Source organism: Motacilla alba, chromosome 8, assembly GCF_015832195.1.
Source record: "Motacilla alba alba isolate MOTALB_02 chromosome 8, Motacilla_alba_V1.0_pri, whole genome shotgun sequence".
NCBI classification, from domain to species: Eukaryota; Metazoa; Chordata; class Aves; order Passeriformes; family Motacillidae; genus Motacilla; species Motacilla alba.
In genome coordinates, this window is record NC_052023.1 from 20,960,999 (window position 1) to 20,988,138 (window position 27,140).

General features: G+C 40.8%; 1 protein-coding gene across 2 annotated transcripts; it reads right to left on the reverse strand.

The window, feature by feature from the left end:
• Nucleotides 1-362: 362 nt before the first annotated feature.
• WDR47 (WD repeat domain 47) lies at nucleotides 363-26,763 on the reverse strand. 2 transcript variants are annotated; one of them, XM_038144532.1, is made up of 16 exons: nucleotides 26,503-26,763; nucleotides 20,732-20,898; nucleotides 19,039-19,122; nucleotides 18,422-18,506; nucleotides 15,990-16,792; nucleotides 13,559-13,682; nucleotides 12,971-12,979; nucleotides 10,756-10,934; nucleotides 10,396-10,653; nucleotides 9,637-9,712; nucleotides 8,329-8,486; nucleotides 5,575-5,744; nucleotides 4,555-4,725; nucleotides 4,058-4,189; nucleotides 2,442-2,660; nucleotides 363-1,755 (listed from the first exon to the last, which is right to left on the reverse strand). In XM_038144532.1, exons 2-16 carry the CDS (start codon nucleotides 20,887-20,889, stop codon nucleotides 1,613-1,615), a joined length of 2,769 nt encoding a protein of 922 aa, XP_038000460.1. In that variant the 5' UTR covers nucleotides 20,890-20,898; nucleotides 26,503-26,763; the 3' UTR covers nucleotides 363-1,612. The 2 variants fall into 2 exon arrangements, with proteins under 2 accessions (XP_038000460.1, XP_038000461.1); XM_038144533.1 differs by lacking the exon at nucleotides 12,971-12,979 and having other exon boundaries at nucleotides 26,503-26,762.
• Nucleotides 26,764-27,140: the final 377 nt, after the last annotated feature.

Here is a 27,140-nt window from a genome sequence, read left to right on the forward strand (position 1 = left end):
AATAAAATTAACGTCAGGAAATCACTATTGCTATAGATCTACTAATTTAAATAGATTGACAGCTTTGACCACAGAGAGACAACTAAAGAAATGGTATTTCCTCCAACGTAGCTTTGTGGATGTATCATTGTATCATACATACATATTATTGTACAGGTATCTAATAAAAAAATAAACAAGATTTTCAGCTCTACACCACTGTATTATTACTTACTGAACTGCAAGTTCCAATTCTTGGAAGCAGTATCAAAGCTTTCAAGTATTTTATAATTCTGGCATGCTTAAATCATAGGTCAAACTGTTGAATCATAGTTGGTCTGAGGAATTATAAACCAAGAATTAAAAATAAGAGATGAAAGGGGTGCAGGTGTTGGAGGTCTTTATTGAGATTATAGCACAGATACACTTCTATAGTTACCTTTCCACTTTTATACGATAGTTAAAAATGCTTGCTACAGTGCACATATAATTTAGTAACCAAGAGAATCCAAAATGTAACTGCAGTTCAAATAAATAAATAACCTAAAGTTTAAGGTTTATATTTCAAAAAGTAAAAGGAACTGTACAATATGAAAATATAACAATACATAAACATTAGAATCTAAAGTTTTGTAGAAATAAAACTGCAATTTCCCATACATAAACAGTGCAAGAAATAAAATTCAGATAAGCTTCTGAACTGGGAATTTAAACAATTCTTAAATTATCATGCAGACATAGCATTTTAAGCCATGCTGGTTTGTATTACAGCATTAATGGTATCCCTTTTACTTGAAAAATTGATAGCCATTAAGCTCACTGTGACAACTTCTGCCAATCCACTCTTTTCTACAGTACATTATACACAGAGGTATTCTGTTGCATTCAAAAAGTAAAATATTACATGTTTCTACTGAAAAAAGTCAATATTTTACTTTTCCCCCTCCAACATGTTAGCTGGTTCAAAATAATGTCATGTAGTAAAAACAGCAACATTTTTCCCAGGTTAGATGAAAAGAAAGAAAAAACCCCATTATATAATGGACCATAATCAAAACGTGGTTACTACCTAGCCAACCTTTAAAGTTCAGATTTTTTTTTTACTAAAAACGTTGAAACTATGGAGATGTTATCAAGTTTGAGCTCTTGTTTAAAAGTGATGAATACAATAAACCTGAAAAAAACGTGGAAGTAGTTTTTCTTTTATGTGTGTGTAACTCGTTACATACAGACTTGATTAAAGTGTTCCTCAACTGAAGTTTCTATACAAAATTCTCATTGAGGCAAAGAACAAGGAATGCAATTAATACCAAACTGTAAACACATCATTCATGTTACTCTGAGTGCACATCAACAACAGAAGAGTTCTCCTCATAGACTTTGGCAACAAGACTACAATAGGTCACAGCAGCATGAGTTCAACATGGAAGACTGGAAGCACTGCAAAAGAATATACTAAAAACACCAAGACCTCCTAGAAACCAGAAAAATCAGTGACAGGTGCCCCTTCTCTTGATAAGACACTCTCCTGCTCAACTGCTGCTCTCTCAAAGCCTCATTATTATTACTTGTTTGGACAGTTCTGTAGTCTCAGTCTCTGTGCTTTAGCTGCATAGTTGCCTTTGTTTGCACTCTAACCATTGTAGGTCCAAAGGGTTACAGTTCTGTCTGCAGAAGATGACAAGAAGGAAAGATCTTGCGTGTGCCACCTGCACTGAATAACTTTGTCCTTGTGCTCCCCTACCACCATCAGAGGAAGCTGCTTTGTCAGGTCCCCTGTGAAGAGGAACAGAAATCATTACTCATGTCATGAATCTGTATCCTAGCCTTTACGTGGAGGGTCTTTTTTTAACCAGTTTGCTTACTTTAGGCTGGCATCTGTATTTCACCTTATGAAGCCCACTGGAGTCCCTTTTCTCTCTCACACACACACATCGAGTATAACACAAGGCCCCAGTGTTTCAATGTTTAGGCATTACTGGACACAGTACAACTTAAAAACGCAGATGTCCACCGTTTTTACACAATGATTGAAATTTAATGGTCCAAGAAAATCAAGCCAATTAGACACACCCAGTATCTTCCCTATTCTTAACCTAGCCCAATAAAAATGAGAATTACTATATTAGTATAATATTACTAAATTATTTTTAGGGCTTTCTTTAAGGGTCAAGTTTATGAATACTGTCCGAAAGCAATGGCCATCTCACCAGGCAAGAGTGTTAAGTGGTTTTACTGTAATGAGACCCTCTCCCCAAACCAAGATTCAGTTCACAGCCTACACTTTCAGCATCACAACTAGCCAATTTCCACCAGACACAACCACATATATATACACCCAACCTCTCAAAGCTCTGTTTTTTCCCCTTTTAAAGTAAAACCCGATCCTTGAGCCAGGTTCTCAACCCCAGCGTTAAAAGGCCCAAACGGGAAGTGAGCCTGCGACGCTGTGCCCGCGTTACCTTGCAGGTCTGTCACCTTGATCTTCATGTCGTAGGAGCCGGTGAGCAGGTAGTGCGCGCCCGGCGAGAAGCGCACGGAGCGCACGTCGCTGCCGTGCGGGTGGTAGCTCTGCACCATGCGGCCCCCGCGGATGTCGTACAGCATGCAGCTCGAGTCCTCCTGGCCCGTGGCCAGCAGCCTGCCGCTGGGATCCACGGCCACCGAGGCCACGGCGCTCCCTGCAGGGAGCAGAAACCCCGACATGCCACAGCACAGTTAGCTGGCCTTCTGCAAATAGCCAGCTTTTTTTTTTTTTTTTAAACACAAGAACATGCACTGTAAAACAACACCGAAAGCTGGCCTCAAATTTAAGGTGATGTTGCGGGTTTGGTTTCTTTCTTCTTTACTTATAGAAGTTTTTCCCATAAGTTGCTAAGAAACGAACTACTGGGTTCTTATGGGTACTTAAAAACAAAAGAAGTGGCCACAGTGGGGACAGGAGTGTAGCAAGTGGCTACGCTTCTTTTCCTCTGGGAGTTTCTCTCGGAGGGGAGGGATACAGCGGGATTGGGGGCAGGTAAAGGACAGGGCTGGCTGCAGTCTCTCTGCGTTTCGGAGGACAGTGGGACCTGCGGCTGGGGGAAAGGAATTGGCTGCCACCGCTATGACCCAGCCGGGAGCTGCCTTCCGCGCATCCCCCTGCCCTGCCGGGACGTCCCGCAGTCCCAGCTACTGCTGTGGAGCTTCTGATACATCTCGTCCACCGCCCCGGGATTTCTGCTCATCCCTGCCGTCCCAGGCTGGTGCTCCTCAGAGCCCTGCTGGGGCACCGGGATCGGCTGCCCCAGGGCTTGCGGAGCGAAGCCGCTCCTCCACCTCTCCCCGTGAGGGCCGAGCCGCCATCAGCGCCCCTGCCCACCGAGCCCCAGCGCCCCTGCCGGCGGTGACCGGAACTGCAGCGGAGGGAAAGCGGCACCGGGCCCGGGCTCGGCTGATGTTAACAGAGCCGCTGTTTGCCGGGGGATACGCACCAGCAAAGAACTGTTACTCCTATCCTCGGATCTTTGCCCGAGAGACCCTAATTTCAAAACTGTAATAATTCGGAGGGAGCGAGTTTACATTCTCCATTCCAAGGGAGGCTCTTGCCTAGCAGACACACTGTCTTTCAAACCAAGACAGATGAACATACCCAGCTAAGAATGAAAAAGTCTTTATAGCTCAGCACTAAAAACTCTGAAGCCATAATTCACACTTGAATCATAGCAAAGACAGTATTAAAGCTGCATGAGAAAGTATCTGTTCCACCATAGGAAACAAAATCACTCTTATGAAATAATGTGGAATACTTCAAGGAATTCACCCTGGCCCTGAAGTTTCAAGGACTTCAGTTAGGTTGCTGTATTTAAATGCACTTAAAAGTATCTGTTATAAAGTCATAAGGCAAAAGCACCACCCATCTTCTGAAAGGAAATATTACTTTAGGAACAAACAAACAAACCAACCCCATAGGTACAGATACCCTCACAGGTTCTTTTTTTGGGCCACAGCCTCCCCTTACATTCACTCTATGTGACCTGGACATCTTCAAAGTCTATTTTCACGCCAGGATGGTTAGAAGCATGAGAGCATATCTTGCCTGTTCCGTGAAACGTTGTTCCCACAACACGAACACAGCTTGGCACTCTCAAATCCCAAAATCTTACAGTCTTGTCTTGAGATCCAGATGCAATCATCCAGCCACTCCATGTATAAAGTGCTAAAATATGTCCTGTGAACAAGAAGACTTCTTAATTTGATTAAGCATCATTAACCCAACAGTGAAATGTTACAGTTAGGATTATTTTTTGCATTCAGAGACTTAACAATCCTGTGGAAAACACATATTTTGCATGATCCATTGCACCAGTGTATGGCAATACCCAACTTAGTGTCTTCTCTGGAAAGAGGTCCTTCTCCATTAAAGGAACAACAAACACTGCGTACCTCCCCTCAAAATACCTCAAGAGCAACTGGGAGAGGAAAAAAAGTCTTGCTAAAAAGAAAAACACAATTACTTTAAACCAAACCAAACCAACCACTTTATCAGAATATAATACAGAATAAAAAGCGTGACAGAAGCCACACTGTACCTACCAGTGTGACCACTCAGGGCATGCAGGCCTTGTCCACGCTGACAATCTGTTGTGTAAATGTTACAGTCCCCTGCTCCAGCACTTATTAAAATAGCACCACCGCTTTCCGGGCCTTCCATAAAAGCAAGGTCTCTGATTGTCCCATCGTGCATGCTGAATTCCAAATCTGGTCCTGAAATAAATTAAAAATCAAGGAACAAAGTAAGGCATACTTTGTTTGTTAGTGCTGTGCTCTTTACAGTGGCTACAGAGATAAGAGAGTATTTTAGAGTGAACATGCCACCACATGCCAACAACACACTATTCCAGTTACTACAGTTCAAATAAAATCTCTAAGAACCTTGGGTTGGAGTGTCGCTTGAGCTTCCTACTTCCTAAAGCTCTGCAAAATGTACATTGACCAACCATCACCACTGCCAACAGCAGGAAACGTTTCTTACAGAGTACATTTATTTCTTTTTGTAAACTCAAGAGGTTTTCTTTGCCAGGAGGAAAAGATCATTTAGAGCACTGCGCTACAAAGAACAAGGCAGACTAAGTTCAAAACAGGAAAGGTAAGAGCCACATTCAAGATATTGATTAGGAGGGGTGGGCATGGAAAGTAGTATTTGCTGGGACAGAAACCTTTTTAAGATGGGTGACAAGAGAGAACTAGGGAAGAGAAAAGGGAACTAGGAGTGGAAATAAATTCTTAGTGACAACCATGCTCTAGAAGTGGGTATGGACATCTGGTTGTTTTACTGTTTTGCTGTGGGGAGGAATTTGCCAAGAGACAGAACAATACCAGAGTCTAGCACAATGAAACCAAAACACAGCCACCCAACCCAAACAAAAGCCCAAAGATAATTTTAAACCTCTCAGTGGTTCTTTGCTAGATAGAGACCACAGTAAAAGGGAAAAGAGACTGAATTAAAATATTGGAATAAAAATAACAAAACATCAATGTAAACTGAATAGTTTTGACAAACACTGGGAGAGTAGTTAAAAATAAATTTTTTGAACTAAACATACAACACAGTACCTGTTGCATTACAAGTTTCTGCATTAAAAGGCAGCACTTTCACATATTTATCATTAGAACCAGTAGCTAACAGCTGGCCACAGGGACTCCAGGCTACACAGTAGATTGATCCTTTATGATGCTTATTCCTCTTGAAGCGAACTACAGGTTGTTTAGGAGTATTATAAGCACTGGTAAAAGAAAAAACAAACAAATATTATATTTCTTTTTATTTCTAAGGGAAACAAAGTATTCTAAAATAAAGATACTATTTTTCTATTATTTTGGGTAACATGAAATTTATATGACTACTTGCACTGAAACATATATGTGTGATCAAAGACAAAAGGATCTTCTCCTTATTTTCTCAATTTTTCCTCATCTCCCCATTCTATCTGTGACTGAACATGCAAAAAGAACTTACCCACTCCCTTAATCTGTAAAGGGATTGATACAGATAAACTGTAGTAATTACTAGCTATAGGACAACAAATCATTATCCCCTGAGAACAAAACTGGTGTGAGCTTTCTCTACATCCTTCATATGTCAACAACTTAATTCTATGATCACTTTTGAATATGCACAAGTTCAATTAAGCAACAGTAGGCCAAGCCTGTGCAAGAAAAACAGATTTACCATTCTATGTTAATCCTGACAGCATGTAAACACACCACAGATTATTATTTGTAAAACCATATCAGCTTTACACACTGTTGAAATAAAAGCAACAGTCCCAGTAATTTATATTTCCTTGATTGCAATCAATTACCTTCCTACAATGTTCTTTTTCTGCTCTCACAGCAGGAAGAAATCAAGTACTTAGGATAAAGTATTGCAGTATCCATCAGTCCAGTAACATCAAAAGGAGAAATTCAACAAATTTTATTGGTATTGAAGAAATTCATAAACCTTATTATAAATACTTGAACAGAAGAGGCAGAGAGAAAAGACAGAAGACAATCATCCAAGCCGGTTGAAAAACTTTGGAGATTAACATTGCTTTAGTAAAGAATACTAAAGTAAACCCACATGGCAGCTAATTTGATTTTGTTGCCAGAGAGGAAATCCATTACAGATTAGCCTAAATCAGGATCATTCAACACACTACAGAGCTCCCCGAATGGCCTAATGCCTTATCTCACACTCTAAGTTTGGATTCACCACATCTTAAGAGTGGAGGATCACTGACTCTCCTGGGACATGGGAGCACCTACCCAGGTCAGAGACCACATGTTGCCAATCCACTGCATGGAAGCACTGTGATTATTTTAGCAACATTTGCAGAACTGTAACATGTACCTGTCAGTGTTTAAACTTAAAGGCGTGCAAAAACCCCCACACTACTATTACACTTTTAGAGAACAGAAAAAAAACAACTCTGAACCAACCTGTCCTGAATAATTCATCAGTTTGACGGACAAGTAAAAAAAAAGTTTAATAGGCCCAACAGAGCTCCAAAGAAAAACTATTCTACACAACCTCTTTGAAAAGCACATAATTTTGAATGCATGTCTAGACTCATGTTGTTACAAGGATTAGAATATCTTTAAGATAATGTAATCTCTCTGCTGACTTGTAAATCCCATGATGAAGTGTTTAAGGCAAACTGTAAGCACAGTTAAAATCAACAAGAAGAATGACAAATTCAGAATTAAGGAAATAGGATTCCTTTCATGTCTTTTGTCTCTTGTCACATCAGACTGTGCACTGCGAGTACAAACTAAGGCTGAAGAGCTGCTCCAACCTTTCCCAACAAGCAGAATAAGCAGCTGTGCAGGAGCCAACATGTTTTGCATTGCTTACCAGTCAAGAGGCTGCTTGGGCTTCAAGCCCAGTAAGTTGCCTTGTATTAGGTAGCAGAAATCAATTCCTTTTTTTTTGTTGTGTCAAACATTGCTCATAAATATTACGGAATCAAATTTCAAAGGCTACCTTACTGATGATATTTAAGGAGGAAAAGAAAAATCAGATTGCTTTTGGAACACTTTGGAAGCCTGAACCTAAAGGGGGAAGATGTCCCAGATAAAATCACTGTGCACACTTGTAGCTCCCTATAAAATTGTGAAATTTTAGATGCATGCAACTTCTCCCCTCCTCCAAGAAAATAATGTAGGTGAAGCAGAATTAAGGAGACTGTTATTGATGTGGCAATATTTATTTTCAGGTATGTATTTTCCCCATCCTATTGAATGTGGGTAGAAATAAAACTGAAAATACAGGTGCACAGTAAATCACAAATGATGCTTTTTCAGTCAAGGAACAAACAAACCTAGAAAACAATGTTTAGAGTAAAAGCAGGCCAACAGACATGCTCTGGCAAGTTTTGCTGTAGAAGTCAAGAAGATAAAACTTTCTCTACTGTTAAATCTGTCCTCCTGCCAGAAACTCAATCTTGTGAAGCCCAGCTCGTGCTGGCTTGGGAAGTGACACATGCTTTCTCCCACTGTTACAGCTGGAACATCAACACCACAGGCCAGCCAGTAAACTCAAAAAAGCCCAGCTGCAGAGGAAAAAAACAACCCACTTTTATAAGCAAAAGTGTGGTCTTGTGGCAATACATCCTGTAAATAATACAGAGAGCAAAGGAGTAGGCCACAAATATACAAATACTTCAGCACAATATCTTATTTTTGTTTATCAGCTCAGGATTCCAAGGACAGCATTGCTGTAGTTATGATAATAAAATAAAGATATGGAACGTACAGGTATCAGTAGCTGCAGGAGAAAGAAGTGCTATGATACAGAAAAATAAATGATTACATTAGCTTTCTTACCTTGGGTCAATGACTTCTGGATAGGCACAAACTCTCAAAGTTTTAGAGTTGGAACCAACAGCATATAAACTCCCACTGGGATGAAAGGCTACAGCTCTGACAGCTTGCGTGTCTTCTAGAGTATTAATGCAAATAAACTGCTTTTTTGATTTGTCATCCTGTGTAGAAGGGTAACAGTAAAATTAGGTTCTTCTGTGTAAAACTGGATCTTTAAAAGTAGGTGTGACTGCTTTGTGGAATAATGTAAAGCTACTGTAGCCAAGTATTAACAAGTAGCAGCACAGCAGGCTGGATCACTCAAAGCACAGTTTTGTAAGCAATGTCTACTCCAAGTCCAAGAATGCTCTGGAAGCTTTTTTCTTCAACTGACTTTTACAGATAACATTAATTGGTATTTCTCATTGTCCCTCCAGACTTCCACCTGCTTTTGCTCTTCTAAACAGCCCACCTCAGATGGGCAATACTACAGTTTATTTCTGTGTAAACACATTTGACATAATATTAAACATAAAATCAGATTTTCATCCTGTATGTAGCACAAAGTTATCATTAAATTATGCTAAGCTTTATTATATCATCATCTTTGTGACTTCACCTCTCTAAGATTATGATTTTTATTCATGCAGAAACTTTGAAATGTACTTATTGCAGTCATTTCCCTATTAACTATTCCCCTGATTTTTCAGACCACACTGACTGCAGTACAACACTCACAGTTTTAACCTGGAAAACACAACACAATAGTCAGGACATCCCATTGGAACATCTGTTGTACAAGGCGAAGCTGAAAGAGCTGGTACTGTTAGGCCTTGAGATCAGAAGGGCTTTTCAGGGCGTGCACGTGTACATCTCACCAGTGCACACAAATATGGGACTGGGGGAGTGAAGACAGAGCAGGACTCTTCTCAGTGGTACCCAGTGAAAGGACCAGAACACCAAATGAACATCAAATAAAGTAAAACAAATGCCACTTCAACGTTTTTGGTGTTTTAAAAACACTGTGAGGGTGGTCAGACACAGGATGAAGTAGCCCACAAAGGCTGGAAAACATCCTGCAATCCTTGGAGACTCAAAACCCAACTGGACCCAGCCCCCCAAAAGACCCTGCTCTATTGATCCTCTTTTGAGAAGTGCATTTGGATTCAGCCTCCAGATGTCCCTTCCGATCTCAATGGGTCTGTGACTGTAAGCACTGCACCAACCAAAATTCATTCTAAATATCTCCTAACAGTAAGAGGATGTCACACTCAGGATTAAGTACTGAATCTTTTGGTAACACAAATGGCAACAGACAACAAGAAAACTCACCTCATCGCCTCGCGTCCTAGATAAATTCCCCGAAGAGTCTTCTGACTGTGGCTGAGTGATGGCATGCTCTGAGGTACTGTGATTTGGGGAAGTGTTTAACATCACAAGACAAAACAACAAGAGCAGAACAGATTTTTTGGTATTTTTTGGACTAAAGTTACAGCTTCAGTCATTCTCAGAACTAATTTGTGTAAAGTGTTACACATGTCTGAATCATTACCATTAAACTATTACTTTTACAAGGGACAGCCCCTTTTGCAGCAACTCCAAGCACTGAACAAATGAACTCAAGTTAAAAATATTTTTCATTCTATAACATATCTATGTGTAGATACAGTATGTACACAGAGAGCTGGAAGAATTACTGTTTCTTTCAGGACAGCACTACTTTTAGTTAACAGAAGAAATTCAGTTCCCATTTTGCCCTGCTTCTCCCTTCATCTAGTTAGTATTTCATAAAAAAGCTTCCAGAAACTTAGAATAACACAGAATAAACAAGAACTAAACATATAAGATGGAATAAAAAGTCCAAAATTAAAAGCCAGCATCAAATGTAAGCCATAAAAAATAACCACTCCTCCTCATGCATGCTGTTAAAAAAACCCCAACTTTATAATCCCTACATAAATATTTAGAAAACACTGATCATACCCCTATTCAATGATAAATTAATTTGATAGCTAAATATAAATACAAACAGCTCTCCCACAGTGCTAGCAGAAGGGTATTTCCAGCCCTGAATGCTCTCCAGTAGCTTACCTTTGATTGCCCTGTACAGGTGACTCTTCAGGAAAGGGTATCTGATTAGCTGATCCACACTTGCGAGGAGTGCTCGTGTTAAGATTTGGGCTATCAGTTGCTATCCTCTGGCTACCATCTGAAGGTGCTGATGTGAAGTTACTTGCTGGATTGGTAGATGCAATCCCTTTGCTCCCATTACATTGCTGGCTAAGTGCTTGTACATCATTTCCAAGACTGTCCATACCCATATTCAATTCTCCTAGTTTCTGGATAGATCTAATAACGAATGACAAGTTAAAAAACCCAAACCATCAAACCAGGTCATTATGAGAACTCACAGAGGGATATGGGTGAGTAGAAGAATTAATCTCCCCCAACCTGTTAAGAAACTGTTCAGTAAGGTTCTGCTGCTGGTCAGCTCCATCTTCTTGATTGACTCCTCCTTCTAACAACATCTGCTGGTACAGCTGTCGCTGCTGCTCCTTCTGCTCCAGGTGCTGCTGGTAACGCAGTCTCTGTCTGTAGTATTCCTGAAACTGCTCTGTGGAATCACGAAGCTAAAAAGAAATGAGAAACACAGATCAAATTTAAATAGCTAATATTAATAGCTAAATATTTAACATAAGTATTTACTTTCTGGTTCAGTATTTCAACACAGGCATCAAAAAGCCAGGAGATTTATCTCTGAGGAGTGATGATTTTATTCTTCCTTAAAACCAGACATAATTTACATATTAAATAAAGAAAGCACTGCCAGCCTATGCTATTCACTGTTGAAGCAATCCTACCTTTATAGCAGTCCTTATAGCTCTGTGGGAACTGCTCTTTCCCACATTTTTAAAGTGTTACTTAAGATCAAAACAAAAAAGTGATTGAAAATTGAAAATAAAAACCAGAAAACTATGTAAGTCATACTTTCATTACAAATTTGGTATCTTCTGCCACGTTGACACCTCCCTGCCATCAGTCTGCAGACACATTTTACCTCTCCCTTCAGCAGTAGTCTGTACAAGAGTTACATTTTACTTTTAAAATTGGAGCCTGTTTTAACTCTAAAATTCTTTATTTTCTGGACCAAGCCAACACTTGAACTTCCTTTCTCATAGCCTTTTCTTCTTTACATGCTGTCTTTAGCTTCCCACACTGCCAGCTGCCCAGGAATTGCTGCCTCCTGCATTCCCAAACCTCATTTTTCTTTCACATTTCTGCTAACAGCTGAGAACAAGATAAAAATGAACAAAGAGAAGACCAAAAACACTTTAGTCCAAGGCCAGATTATCCACAGTGAACTGCCCTACATTTTCTGAAGAAAAAAAGCAAACTGCATATTTACCTAATAGAAAAAAACCCAGAAATATACTAATAGAAAAAATAGCAATAGTAAAAAAAAAACCAAACCTAAAAACCTTGCATGAGGATTTCCTTGGTTTTCTGGAGTGACAGCTTTGTCACCCATGATTTAAAGTTATATAAGGACATCCTCATAACTTTGCATTAGTTGAGACAATTCATACACATTCTGTCTTTGTAACAGCCTTTGCATTTCTTCTACTAACAATTATTAACAACACTTGCATTATGACTTTTTGTTCTCTGACACATTTTTTCTGACTTATAATGGATTTCCTAATACTGTTGCATTTGCAAAATATTTACCACCTTAGGTTTCCCATGGTGAATACCTGCAATTCAGAAACTCCAAATTATTGTCAGAAGTCAGAAGTATTTATTTTCTCTATTTGAAATTCATGAACTATTCCCCATTCCCTGGGTTATCATCCTAAACAACAAGTATATTCTTCTCTACTCTTCTTTTCATGACTGATACTTATTTGTTACAATTTTATTCAATCTTTTGATTTTTTTGTATTCTGTGCCATGATTTCCCAACTAACATGCAAACCTAAAATATGTTGCTCAGCTCTATTCTATAAACTCTGGCTTCTAAATCAGCCTCTACCAGAACACATCAAAACAAAGCCCTGAAAAGAAACTTTAACTTCTTACTCCTACAGGTACATACATACACCACGATGATGTGGGAAACAAAACAAGACGGAATAGCAGCAGGTACTACATTTATTTCTACTTGTGTATAACAGCCTGGCCAACATCTTCACCACAGCACCTCCTGTCCTCATTCTCTCCTACAAATTCTGCATCTGTTTTACTTTTTTTTCCCCTCTTGAAGCCTGCCCTGTTCTATACCTAGCTAAGCTCCTCCTTCCCTTCCAACATGCATACAAAACACCACTGCAGCAGAGAAGTGACTCAAAGTCCTTGAGGAGAGTGAAGCCCTCAAGTGTGGAGGACTTTGTTAATCTTACAGTAGACCCCACTGCCTCACTCAAGAATCCAGAGCCTGCCAGAATACAGCCCTGTCAAAGCTAGGCTGGTTTGCAGTCCCACATAAATGTCATAAGCTAAGCCAAAGTTTACCTAAGAAAATCAAACCTGAATCTGCAAACAGAACAGACAGCACACTCAATGCTATTTTTCACTACCAAATACAGAGACTGGTATTTAAGTGTGGAAAAAGAACAGAATAGTAAACTATTTTCATTGTTTTCTTCTGAGATATTATTTCACTTACCCCATACTGCTGTTAAGGAAAAAAAAAAAAAAGAGAAAAAAGATAGTCAAGGCACATGCCTTCAAAGATGAATTCAAAAAAAGGTTATGCTATTGGATTCTGAATAGCAAAGACATACTTATGAGAGAATTGCCCAATTTTAATTTCGCTATGTTCTAGACAACAACTGATGTAAGATGACCTACAAAACCTAATGTTAACACCAAAAATTACAAGCTACATGCTGGATTTCTCACTTGAACATGAAGAGGATGCTTAAGCACTGTGTAACACAATCTAACATTGTTGGCTTTTTTCTCCCCCTTCCTTTTAAAGATATACACAACAGTTCAGCTGGACTGCTGATGTGACATGGCACTCTAATCAGCTGCATTACAAACTCCAATGACAGCAGAACTTTATACAATGGGGGGACAAAAAGTAGTAGTTTCTTTTACAAGATCCAATATGGCATTTTTACTATAGTAAAAACAAGATTCAAAGCAATCCATTGTCATGCATGAAGTTCTCCACACAAAGGCAAATCATTATGAAGTGATCAGAACCCAGCTCAAAGGGCCTCATTATTTTTAAACAAACAAGCACTACCTCATTTTTCTCTTGTTTGGCTGATCCCTGACTCTGTGCTGCACTGAGCGGTTCATTTTCTGGAGCCGAGCTCTGGCACGAGGTCGCACTGCCAATGGGATGCTGGGGCTCCACAGGAGTATCACTTCTCGCAGCAACATGGAAAAGAAGAGATGCTTAACTGAGAAAAATTAGGAGTAGAAAATCAAGTGGAGAGATGTAACAATCTAGAGTAAGATCTGGTAACACAAGCATGCAAACTACTTAAATCACATCAAACTGAACATACTGCTTAGGGGAAAAAAAGGCCACTTGCAATGTGTTACACTAAAGAAAAAAACTCCCTGACAAACAGAAAGTACAGTCAGTTTCCAAAAAGCCTTACTACCATAGCATACCCTAATTTCTTTTTTTTTACCCCTACATTTGAATTCTACATCATTTCAATAAGTTACTCAAAATCTTCCATTTCAAAGCAATTATGTGCACAAAAAGCATCTGATATACTATGAGATGAAACTCTTCCCAAAGGTATTAGTTTAATCACCACTACCACTCTAAATCAAAACTAATATCCATGGATGTTTAACAGCCATCCACTTGAACGTTCCTGAAAGTCCAAGATAGCAAAGTGTTTATATTGGTTTTGCTTTTCTTGTGTTATAAGCATTTCTGCATGACCCTCTTTCCAAAATGGTTTGGCAATCACCACTAAATGTGCAGAACACATTACAAGCCTTGGATGTCCATCTTCAGTTTTGTCAACTCAAAGTCTTTTACTCAGTGACTTGGAGCAAAGGTTTTTTAAAAGTTATTTTAAACTTTTTGGGTACCTCTGTACAATAACAAAAGTAACTCAGCTGACTGAAAGACAATTGCTTAATGAACTCAACTTATAAAAGAAATACAGGGTTTCTGTTATGTGCAAGAGGAAGCAAGGGCCAGATTTACATAAAGCTTAGCTTCCACCCTTGCAAATATTGCCATTTAGGCTGGACACTTCACCTAAAGCTGGATTTTTGTCTGAAAAATGTAATGCCTTCTTGAAAACTAAGGATCTGGCCCTATAATGCTTTAATTCTGACCCTCTAATCCTAACTTTCAAGAGATGTATTATTAATGAGAAAACATGTTACAAACTACAAACGTCATGTGAAAAGGCCTACCTAAAGAGCTGCAGCAATTAATCATCTTCTTTAGCCCGCACAATGATGTGATTTGTGCAGAATTAATCCAGTACTCCAATATTGAAAAGGGAATTAAAAACCTCTCAAGAACATAAGTTTTAACAATGGACCTTGGTCTACTCACACAAGTGATAAGGTTTGCTATAGATCAGTAAAATGAAAGGATTCACCATAAACTAGTATCTTCAGGAGGTACTTACATTGCTGTATTTCCATTGTCACTGGTGAATTGACATCAGTTTGGCAGTGTTTGTTTCCTTTTTACCCACTTTAATTACAGCTGCTCTTTACCATAACACAACATATGGAATATTGCTCCAAGGCAAAACTAATAGAGACACCAGCTGTGGCCTGGATTGATCACCACAGCCCCAAAAGTCATCTGCTGGCCACTGCACCCAAGTGCAGGGCCAGTTACCCATCTGGTCCTCTAAGAGGCCAAAAAAGCTGGCAGCTGCTTTCTAGGGAAGTTGGAGTAAAACCATTAGAAAGGGACCGAACTGCTGATCAAAAGAAAGGCCAGGCAGAAACATGAAGATAAACTCTCAACTGATAAGTACCATTTTACCCAGTTACCAGAACATTTCTCTCAAAAGCCAATTTAGAAGTCTACATTTCATTAAAGAACTTATTAATAGCATAACCCAACTATCTCAAAGTTCGATACAAAAAACATTCAGCTACCTTACTCATCTTTGGTTTAAAAAACAGGAAGTAAATACCTCAGCTGAGCTACTATTTTAACAATTCAAGTGATACAGGAATGCTACAACAATGGCATACTGTCATTCCCACCAACTTCACTGGGATATGGAAATTGCTCAAGTATACTTAAGAAACTAATTTACAGTATCAGGACTAAAATTATTTATCGAGACTTGAGGACAGAATGCAATGGAGAAAGAAGATGGGAGTTAGAGCTATTTCACTGTGTGCATTGACTTATCTGGAATGGAAGAACAAAGTAATACTGAACACAAACCTGAGCTAGACCATATTACATACTCAGAGCATATCTGTGCTCTGTGCTAGGAAACTTTAAGAAGGCCCAAATGGAATACGTAAGGCTCAAACCCAAGAATGAAAATCTATTTAGAAGATAAAAGCATAAGGAAAAAAACACCCTCTATACAGAGTTTCATTATAAAAGAATTTAAACAACCAAATTATGTTTCAGTGTTACAGCTATGTTCAGAGTTACAGTGCAGGTAAGCACACAGAAACAGTGCAACATAAGGCAAAAACAGAGCCCTAGCTGCACTTACCGCTCTGGTGACTCCTCAAAAATGCTGTGACATTCAGTATTCTCAAGCATCAGACTCCTGCTGAGATTCTGTACTCCAGGGTAATGGAAGTTAGCGAAGGAGTGCGACATGGGAGAAGTTTTGGTCCCGAGGTCTGTGACCCGCTTGTCGTGGTTTGTCAATCCACACGAGAGCCCATCTAAGGCAGGGTTTAAAGAGCGGGTCATGTAAGCGTCCGCTGACTGAGGCCGTCGCATTGGGGATGATGGATAAGGAGAAAGTTTGCTGATAAGAGGTGTCAGAAGATCAGCATAGGCAGCTTTTGTGGGCTTGAGGAGTTTATCGACGTGAATATTAAGCATCTTTTGTTCAAAAGCACAAGAAAATACAGTAGCTGGCAGATTCTGCAGCCACGATAATAAGCTAAGGTCCAAGTCATCACAGCCATTACCACACAAGAGATCAATGCCCAGCAATACTTCACTTTCTGTGATTTCTTCTCCTGTAGCTTTACTCTGACAGAATTCCACACAACATTCGTAAAGCAATCCCTTCATTACAAGCTGAAACAAGCGATTGTTACTTGCTTTGAAGCCGGCCTCGCTCAGTTTCCTGTCCGCTGGGATGAACTCTGCCACCATGACACAGGCTTCTTCAAAGCAGTGCACCCGAGCCGTGCTGGGATTCCAGTCCTTGAACTCGGCGTGGTTGGTGAGGCGAGGCAGCGTCAGCAGCAAGCACAGTTTGCTGTAGTCTTCCTTAGAGGGACAATATTCCTCCAGCGCGTGCAGGCACTGCACGGCCTCTCGCATGGTGAATTCCAGCTATGGAGACATTAATATCAACACAGCAATCTGCAGCACGTGTGTTTCCACAAGAAAAAAAACACTTGAAGAACAGGCAGCAACAGAATTTGTCTGCTGTCATTCATTTATTACTATTACTGCTTATATGTTAATTAAAAAAGCATATAGAGCCTGAAATTGCTGATCCAAGTGTAGTTACAGCAGAGACAAATTCCTAGATGCTTTGACTTTCTAGAATCCCCCATCCAGTCCCATTTTTTACAGATTCATGGAATGTTTTTATGTCACTGCAGGTTTGATGGGCTTAACATTTCAAATCTGTGACTGAGCAGCTCCAATTCTATTGCAGCACAAAAGGTTACTTCCATTCTCAAAGCCAGCTGACTTATTTTCCCCTTTATTTCTTTAACCTATGTCAGTAGCTTTTAATAAAAGCCTTGTAGATTGCTCTAGTTTCCAGTGATTAGCTGCTTTTATACTGAGATTTTCTCTTCTTCTATCAAAAATGTTTAAAAAGTTCAAAGAGTTCTCAGAAGATAAGACCTCCAAATGAAAAGAGGGCTTTATTACAAAGCCTGTTTATAGCTAAGAGCCAAGAACCATGTTAAATACACAAAATCAGACATTTTTAGTTACACAGATTTAAAAACCAGTAAAAATCCCCGCCTACCCATGTTACCTAGACACTGCAGTACTTTGACCCACACCACACCAAGACATTTGGCAACATTTGGTAAAAACAAAATAAGGAACATTAATCTGATTTTTCCCCTCTACTGCTATCCCAGCAACAGTATACAGACTAAGATCAAAGGACTTGTACTCCTCCCACTTACAACTAGAAAAATAGACTTACTTTTAACTTTCTCTACTCTGTCATGGAAAAACCCTGAAGTACAATGTAAGTGTAATGGGACAGAGAGCTAAAATCAATTCAGTCTGGAAAACAAAATCACTTGTCTTAAAACTACTCATAACATTTTTGAACATTTTTGTCTTAGAAATTTGGTATTGCTGTGCTGTCAACAAAAATGAAAAATCGTAACTAATTTCACAATCTGCACACCTTTTTTGCCAGTTTGAATTAATGTCTCTTTCCATATCAAAAACTTAAGTCTGCAACTCCTGCTGTTCGCACATTTAACTGAAAGAGTCCTTTGTGAACACATCTGCTCCCTCAAACAAACAAATCTGACCTTTCTCTCCAAAACAAACCGAAATTAAGCATACAATTCATTCCAACTTTGATCTGACTCAAATTACCACAATAAATTTCTGTGATTCTGAGACCTGCTTCAGAATATTTCTTGGTGTGTGGGGGGGTGAAGTATTAAAAAGATGAGCCCTGTACTTTAGCACAATGGCCTAAAGTAAAGCTGAGGGTCAGGACCACAGACACAGCATATGGTCACTGATCTATCTGCAAAGTTTCAAGCAACCCTTTTATGTACAACTGTATTTGGAGATCAGGGAGCCCCACTCACTCCCAAAGAATACTGATTACTTTATCCAGTGTTTATGAAGCCATTTGGTAATAGCTAAAATTTGTGTATTTAATGATAGGAGCTTCTGCTCAGCCTTTAATCAGACTAACCTCAAGAGATTTTCTGACTACAAAAAAATCCCCAAACCAGAGGCAATTCTTACATGCTGAGGCTCATCTTCTGCTGACATTGCATTGTTCACACATAAGGCTTCCAAGAATTTCTGCTTCATAATAATGTAACGAAACCTGCAGGTGAGAAGAGAAATACTATACATCTTGCTCCAGAGTAGTATTCTAGAGACAAGCAGGCTATTTTACATTCAATTTCTGAGTTAGGCATAGCTATTGTCATGACAAGGAACTGTGATATGAATTTTAAAAAATTGGTAACCGCAACATTTTTTTTTAAACAGGAAATATTTTTTCCAGAAATGCTTTCAGAAATACCCTACTACAAATATCAGAAGGCTAATTAGGGAAAAAACAAGTATAGCAATCATATTGTTTCTTGAATAGAAGTATGACAAAGCATCTATTAAAAGGTTGTGCAACATGCATCATATTCCTAAAGAATATGGCACATGACAACTCATTACAGAATGTGAGCATGTATTTTAAGTACAAGTTTAAAAACACAGGCACAGCGCACAGGCTAGGAAAAAACAACCAAAAACTGAAGTGAAAAACTCATAACCACCGTTTTCATAGACGATACTTAGAGATCCATTTGGTTTCCAAAACTCAGAAAAACTGAACTCCGACATACATTCTATTTTACCTTTTCTTGTCGAATTTTTCCATACATTCAAGAGGCTGAATAAACTGAAGAACCTCATCCCACTGGCCATCAAGAATCAATTGCCTAGTAAAAGAGAGGATCATTCCTTGAATGTCACTGGACAAGAACATCCCCTTTCTAAGTAAGATGCTAATTTAAATACAAAACAATAATTTAAATAGACAACACGTCATCAGTCTGCTTTGAAAAGTCAATATTTTGCACAGGTACCAAAATAAATGTTTAATAACACCAACAGTAAAAGGAAAATCCAAGTCTGTTCTCAATATTTTGAAAAAAATAACTGTATACTAGAAGGACAAATTTTAAGTACTTTTAAAGGCACAAAAAAATGACAAAATGGTCCTGTGTCTCCTGCTTTACCTGTTATTCTTATTTTTAAAAGAATTATTAATATCAATATTAAAATATTAAACAAATTACTAATTAATATTAAATATTAAACAAAAATTTCTTCCTTAAAGAGTTTAAACAGAAGTATCATTTCAATTAATACATCCAAATTAATGAAAGAGAACTTAAAAATGAGTTCATTTTTATTGCATAAATACTGCTGGGGCTATTTTATGAAGGGGATGGGAAAGCAAAGAGCTCCCATGTTAAGCATGTAAGAGGGGGGAGCTTGGCAGGAAAGGTGCCAGCACAGGAGCTCCAAGTCCAGGATCAGTGGGCTGGACTGCGCAGGTTGAGCAGATCCATTTCTTCATGCCCTCCTATGACACAGGGCTCTCTATAAAAGGCCCAAGCCTACAACGGAAAGATGAGTTTCTTCAACTAAGCTAACAATGAAACAAACAAACAAAGAAGTTAGATTAATAACGTGAATCTTTCTGCAATTCTTTCATTTCATTTTAGTCCAATATACATAATTTTAATGAAAAGGGAAGACAGGTGAGGTTTGTTCAGTGATAAAATGTATATTTAAATGTTTCAAGATCAGCTGGATAAATTACTTTCTCATGCTTCAATATCATTAAGTACCTTTGGCATGAGCAGAAAACATCAACGATGAAAAACTAGTGTGGATATATACTGATTGTTTTTAGTAACATTGAGGGCAATATCCTCAATGGCAAATTGCACCAACCCTCATGCCTTGATGATAATAGATACTCCTTTCGTGTTGTTAAATTTAAGAAAAATCTAAGTGTTATTTTGAAATGCACATAAGGGGAAAGCTCTGGAAACCACTTATCCTTGATCTTAGCACTAAAATACTGTAAAAACATTCTAGAAGTCATCAAACCCCACCTTCAGGGCCATGTGATGGGTAAGCAGGTAATGGCAAATCACAGATGCCAACTGCCCTTGCTTTCCTATCTTTTTCATGCCTATAGCTTTCCCCACTCTGCACTGGCACTTGTTAAGGCTCCTTCCCACTTGAATTCAGTGGTGTGCCAGAAAAAGAACAAAGTTAAATTGGACAAGCAAACAAAAAAAAAATCTATGTCAATGATGCTACTGCTGTCAATACATGCTACTCATGTCAGTGACTCCAGAGCTGGAACACACTGCAGGGCTGGGCCACAGAATGGGAGCACAAAAAAGCAGGATACAATGAGGACACAAGATACAATCTTTCGTTTAGTGGCTCAGGGCTGGTGACTGAATCACAGTCCAACTCCTGGTTTTCAAAAATGTGGTATTTAAGCACCAGAAACAGAAGACCTACCTTAGGAAGAGCATGTCATCTGAAAACAAGCCATTAATGACCCCACTTTCTTTCTCAAGTGCCAGCATGCTGATGTGAAGCTTCCTTGAGTTCAGAAAATCTAGTATTAGTTTAATTATTTCAGCTTCTTTAACGTTCACTGTTTCTTCAGCCGTCATGATGGCAGCCTAAAAGGAAAGAAAGAATTTTAGCTGTGATCAATATCTTATTTTCTGCTTGGTTAGCAAATGTTGGCTACCAACAAAAATAAAAATGCAGATTTATAGGACAGAACATAGTGGCATTACAAAAATTAAACAAGATTAAGTAATTGATTTTGAGGTTGAGTATGAAGCCATAATTAAGATTTAGCAATGCACCTGCAACTTCTCCATTTCTGTCCTATACATAGAGGCCCAGATAAACAAATCTACCAAGAAATCAATCCTCTAGCAGTGTGAAAATATTGTGCTTACTAAGTCTGCAATATGTAAAATTTTCCTCTCTGAAATGCAAACAGTGAAGTTGAAAGAGCCTAAGAGTCACTTACCATGTCATCATCTAGAGCTCTCACACATGAACTTAAATATTTCTAACACATATAAAAAGCACAGCACACTAAAAATGCCATCTCTCCTTCCCTTAACTTTGAAGTAGCATATGACAGCTAGGCCAGAGGTTTCTATTCTTCCTTCCTAAGGATGACTATTTCTGTCTACTCCCCTCATGAAGGATCTAAAGCTGGCAGCCCAAGGTGGCCTAAGAAGGGCCTGCTGGCTGCCAGACTCTATGCACTCTCTTGCCTCCAGCTGCGTGCTCCTGGCCCTTCCTCAGCCCTCCTCACTTGTGCCACTGCAGGAGCGTTTCCAGCAGCTCGTGCAGCTGGCTCAGTGCTCTCATGAGCTGTCCAGCCAGCTAGACAAAGCGGGCAGATGTAGCTGGGGCCAGCAGGCTGCTTGTTTAAAGCCCACACAGCTACAAGGTCCAAGCTCCTTTGCAACACAATTCCTCCAAGGATATGAGAACTGCAGCGTGTACTCCTCTTAGGAAACCTAAATTAAATTCTGCTTTTGGCTAAGTCTTGCCTGATTCCAATAAGTATGACAAAGTAGAAGCTGTTGAACTTTATTTTTCAAATGGTACAAAGACTTCACAGGAAACTCCCCAACTGATCTGCTGAGAAAGAGCTGGGGATGAGGGGAGAAACCCACTAACACAGCCAATCTGCACAGCAGTGCTTTATCAGGAGCCCAAAAAAACCCCAACCAAATCCCCCCCCCACCTAGCAGCACTCCTGTAACTACAAGTATACGATTTAACAACAGGAAAATCAAAATTTCAGTTTAATCCCATGTCACTACTACAAAAAGGGGCAGTACCTCTTGTCAGCTCTGCACTCGCCCAGGCGGCTCCCAGCCCCGCAGCTGGGCTGCACGCCGAGCCGGCGCAAGGCGAGCATTTACTCACCCCACGGGCACACGGGCACTCCTGCTAGCGACACACGGGACACAAGCAGAGCAGAGCTCTGCTCTCCGGCAGCAGTAAAGTGCACTCTCATAATCAGTTTAAGGCCAGAGAAGAAACCAGTACCAGTGAGGAACCCTCAGCAGGAGGCAAGTGCCCCAGGAAGGACAGACACTGGAGCACAGTGAAAATGAATAAAAGTGGGGGGAGATGAGCACACAGAGCAAGACAACCACAGCAATAGGCTATAGTTCCCAGTGTCTCTCCCTTATAATTCAAAGAGGGGACATAAAAATTGTTCTTAATTCCCTCATGAAATCATTCACTTATGCAGATCCAGCAACTGAAAGACAGCCAGCTGTGGGCAACACATCTTCCAAGACAACTTGAAAAATGATGAAGCCTTCATGCATCTCATGCCTGGAAAACTGATGTTAACAAACTACCTTCCTCCTACTAGGGAAAGATGCACAGAATCTGAGTAAGTTTGAATAAGCCAAATAACAACAAGAAATTAGTTATTTACCAGAGAGGAAAGCAAGAGACAATTATTCCATTAAACTCTTCATTGATCACTGTAAACCAATGCTAGTGAACTTGAAGGGATACAAAACCCTAGGCCTTCATAACATGGTTTATTGCACTACTGTCTAAACCCTCAAATCTTCCATCTTCCACACAACTGTATGCCAATTTTTTCCACCTAAGTTTTTGCCAGAACATTTGACTAGCAAAGCATTTGATTATAGCAGCACAGTTTATTTTGGAACAACAGAGACCTAGTTGTGCCAGATGAAATGGCCTAACTTCTTAAAATGGCTGGGTCTAATTCTCATTTTAGTCACAGAAGACTCCAATCACCACGTATTTTGATGGGTTTCATGAAAGACATACCCAGAGACCATAAGCACACTCTCAGCTAGTAAAGGTAAAAAAAAAATTAACTGGCTTGCAGAAAGCTTTGCTGAAATTAAGAAAGATATACACACACACACAAATCAAAATCCAGACCTTGTAGAAAGATGCTTTTTCCTTATGTCTTCGCCCTGTTTAAACTTCTGCTTTTGGCAACTGGATATGGATTGTTGGTCCCAGAGAAAAAATTCAACCACACCCTTACACACTGAAGGGGGGGGGGGGGGGGGGGAATCAATACAAATTTAACCACAACCTCATCTAAATCATTTACACTTCTCTTTTATTATGCTTCATGACACAGGTGGTTTTTATATAAACTAATTAACCTTCTTGTCAAAAGACAAAGTAAGGGTTAGGCAAAGCTATAGTGAGAGTCCCCATCAGAAAAAAAAAAAAAAAAACAACAAAACAACAACAACAAAAAAACCCAGACTAAGAATTCCTTTGAAGAAAGAAACAACAAGTCCAGCTTTCTTTTCAACAGGCTCTGCTGAACACAAGGGTAAACAGGAAGCCACCCTACCCAGTTTCAAAGACTGTCTTAATGATTTATATATTATACTGATGACAAAATGAGCATATTTTTCAGTACTCTGATTCAGAGTGCATCTACAATAGGTAAAATCCAGCATCTGTGAGCTGTCTTCCATTTTCCATTGTAGTTTTTTAAAAATAAGAGGTTTGTCCTGAACATAAAACCTCTGACAATTTGAACACTTCACTTACTTCATTGTCATAAACCAGGGTAAAGAATGGTTGCACCCTCCATATTTGACTTAGGACTAGTAACAGCACTTTTGGGGTACAGTAAAGAAAAGTGTATTACAACATCCAGACACAGTTTGGATACTGAACTTCTGAAAAGGAGCTGAAGTACAGTGATGAGCTCCTCCATTAGTAGTATTATGATAACATTCAGTGTGCATTCCCTATCAGTGCAACACAAATAGCGACAAAAGAACAGTAAATCTACTAGAGAAGATTTTCACACAGTTAGTGGTTTTTAGTCTGATGAGCTCAGACTTCTCTTATAAGCATTATGCTGTCAAAATAATAAGCAGCATTTCATTGTGAAATTATAAATATACACAGGCTTACACATCACCCTCTATAAAATCTATGAGGTTCTCTGACATTCAGCAGTATGTCAATATGTGTATAAATAAAAAAAATAATAATAATAAAAAACCAAAGAACAGCAGGGAAACTCAAGATTAGAGCTCAAGCTGCATCTTTGGTCCATCACACTGCATCGCTTTCTGCTGGCACATATGGCACATAACGTCACAATCTGATCAGCTCAAGCTCTAATACTCAAGAATGATTGAAGCACAGCATTAGCCTGAGGTATAAATGAAAGCAAATGAGAATTAGAGCTTAATATTTCAGGTGCCTTGTATTAACCACATTTCTGATACAACCTTTTAATCTTGCCCAGTCTTTTCAGAATGGCACTTCTCCACATCGTCCTTCCTCCTCCTGTCCATCCCTCTTATCTTCTGCTATTTCTCTATTTATTTTTCTACATCAAGAAAACTTCTTGCCACAACACTGACACATCTTTAACTTTAGCGAACAAGATATTGTTTAAACAAGCTCTTTGGACCATAACACCTAATGCTAAGTCTCCCAGCTAGAGGCTTCACCCTTGTTCTGTTCTTGCTCACGTTCTAAGAACATGCCAACAGCAAGAATCATCTCATGGTGTTAAAAGCATAAGAAAATAACTCTTAAAACATTAAACATATTTATAGCCACTTATGCATACAAATATACTATTTCAGGAAAGTGTTTATAAACTAGAACCACCTAAAGATAGGTAGTTTAAAGAGAGACTGTCTAGTGCTTTCTCAGAAGTTTAAAATGCATAAGCATCCATATGGTAAAAATTAAAAGTAAAGTTTAATATTGAAAAAAAGTGAAATTCTACAGTAAGCATACTGAAACAAATCACTTGCCAATAGCATAGAATATACATTTGGAAAACCAGGCAAGGGATATAAAGTCTCTAACTATTCTGAAATACAAGAAAAAATATTATAATTCAAATCTTAGGTGTCATGCTGTGAGAGCAGTGACACATTCAAAGGGACACTCGATGCCAAATTAGGAGCCTTGGTTCACTGACAGCTGTGATGCGGACCCAACAACCCCAGCATCCTGGTGAGCTGTCACAGAAAACCTCAGTGTGAACAAGTCATATATATTTTAAAAGCTGGCTATTTTGCATTAAGCTATTTCACCTTTCAATCCAACCCACAGTCATTTACATTTGACTCTTCTGCCCTCCCAGAGGCCAGCCCAGACTTCTGGTTACACAGAGCCCACAGGGCACTTGGGGTCCAGCCAGTCCCTGGTGACTCCATTTCTGAACTGCCTCCAATCACCTTCCAGTTATTCTATATCAGAAGAATTTACAAAAAAATAATAATAAAAAAAGACTATAGGCCCATTTTTTATCACAACTGATTCCCACAGCAGACAGCAGAGCTTGCTGACATCCATTTCACCCTGAATCACACAGTTCATTATCTCAAATGAAATGCACTCAGCATACTAAGGCCTTAACAGAAAACCTTCACTAAACTTCGCACAGCTGAACTATGAGACCTTTTTTATTCCAATACACAGCAAATCGGTCTCCTCACACACCAGCCTTTCCTGCCTCACACAGATTTTTCACTGGCTTGCCATCTAGTAATCCATTTTGCTCTCCTGCTTAGCTCAGCTGTTGCTCTCGAGCCACCCGGTAATCCTCGCCTCACCACGCCTGGGAGGTGACCGCAGAGCTCTCAGCATGCACCAGCCCCTGTTAAAACACGCACACGCCTTGCCCAGCGCATTCCGCACCGCGAAATGACAAAAAGGTGACATTAAATTATGCAATACTTCACATCACAGGGAAAATATAAGGCATAAAAATAAGAAACGCCAAACAACTTCCAAAGACTATATATTAACGCGTTTTGACTGTAATATCCCGCGTTGTTCCAACATTTTCTCCCCCTCCACGCGCGAATCTATAGGAAACCCGGCTCTGCCGGGCTTACAGCAGCCGCCCGGGTTAACTGCGCCGCGCCGAGCCCGCAGCAGCATTTCGGGAACGTGAGCTCAGCACCAGCGGCGGGCAGGGCCGCGCGGCCCCGGCGCAGCTCCGGCGGGGCGGCCCCGGGCACGGAGCGCTGCCCCGGGCACGGAGCGCTGCCCCGGCCCGCACCGCGCCCGGGCTGCCCCGGCGGGCCACAACAAAGGGGCGGCGGCGCTCGGGCGTCGCCGGCAGCCAGGGCGACGCGCCCCCCGCGGGGGAGACACGGACGGGCCCCGGGGCCGGTGAAGACGCCGGACAGCGCCCACCTGGCGCCGCAGAGGCCGCAGCCCCGCCGGCCCCCGCCCTCCGTCCCGGCGCTCACCTGCGGGGCCCCGCGGCCCGTGCGCGCCGGCACCGGCGGGACGGGAGAGGAAGATGGCGACGGGCCCGGCTGTGCGGCGGGCGGACCCGGCCCAGTACCGCTGTCTGTCTGGTGCCGCTGTCGCTCCGCTTAAGCCGCCCGCCCGCACCGCTGCCCGCCCGGAGGCGCCCCAAGGCCCTCCCGGCGCCGCTGCTGAAGTGGAAAGCGAAAGGGGCGGGTCGGAGCCGCCCCGCCGCGGGGGCGGGAGGCAGGGAGGGACAGATGGCGGCGGCGGACGCGCTGGGCGGGGCCGCTTTGTTCGCGGCGGGGTGAACCCGCCCGCCCGGCGGGCAGAGCCGCGCCCCGCGCTGAGGGAACGCGGGGCGGGAGCCGGGCGGGGCCGTGGCTGCCGCCCGCCAAGTGCGGAATGCCCCGCGCCACCTGCCCGCCGCCCCGCGGGGCTCCTGCCGATGGGAGCACCACCCCAGGCTCCTGATGTCAGTTTGCAGGAGGCATTTAGGACTGTCAAGGCGGCTCGAGTTGGAAGTGGTGGCAGGTTGGCTCTGGGACACACCCTGCACCGTTCGGAATTTCAGCAGGCGGCGCCCACTCAGGGCCACAGGCCCCTGAACACAAACCCGGCTCTTTCTCCTGTGAAA

Coding starts and splice junctions, on each gene's coding strand:
- WDR47 (XM_038144532.1), bottom strand. CDS start 20,889: ATGACGGCTGAAGAAACAGTGAACGTTAAAGAAGCTGAAATAATTAAA. Junction 10,654..10,755: donor ACTGAACAGTTTCTTAACAG/GTTGGGGGAGAT, acceptor ATTCGTTATTAG/ATCTATCCAGAAACTAGGAG. Junction 5,745..8,328: donor CCAGAAGTCATTGACCCAAG/GTAAGAAAGCTA, acceptor TTCTTTTACCAG/TGCTTATAATACTCCTAAAC.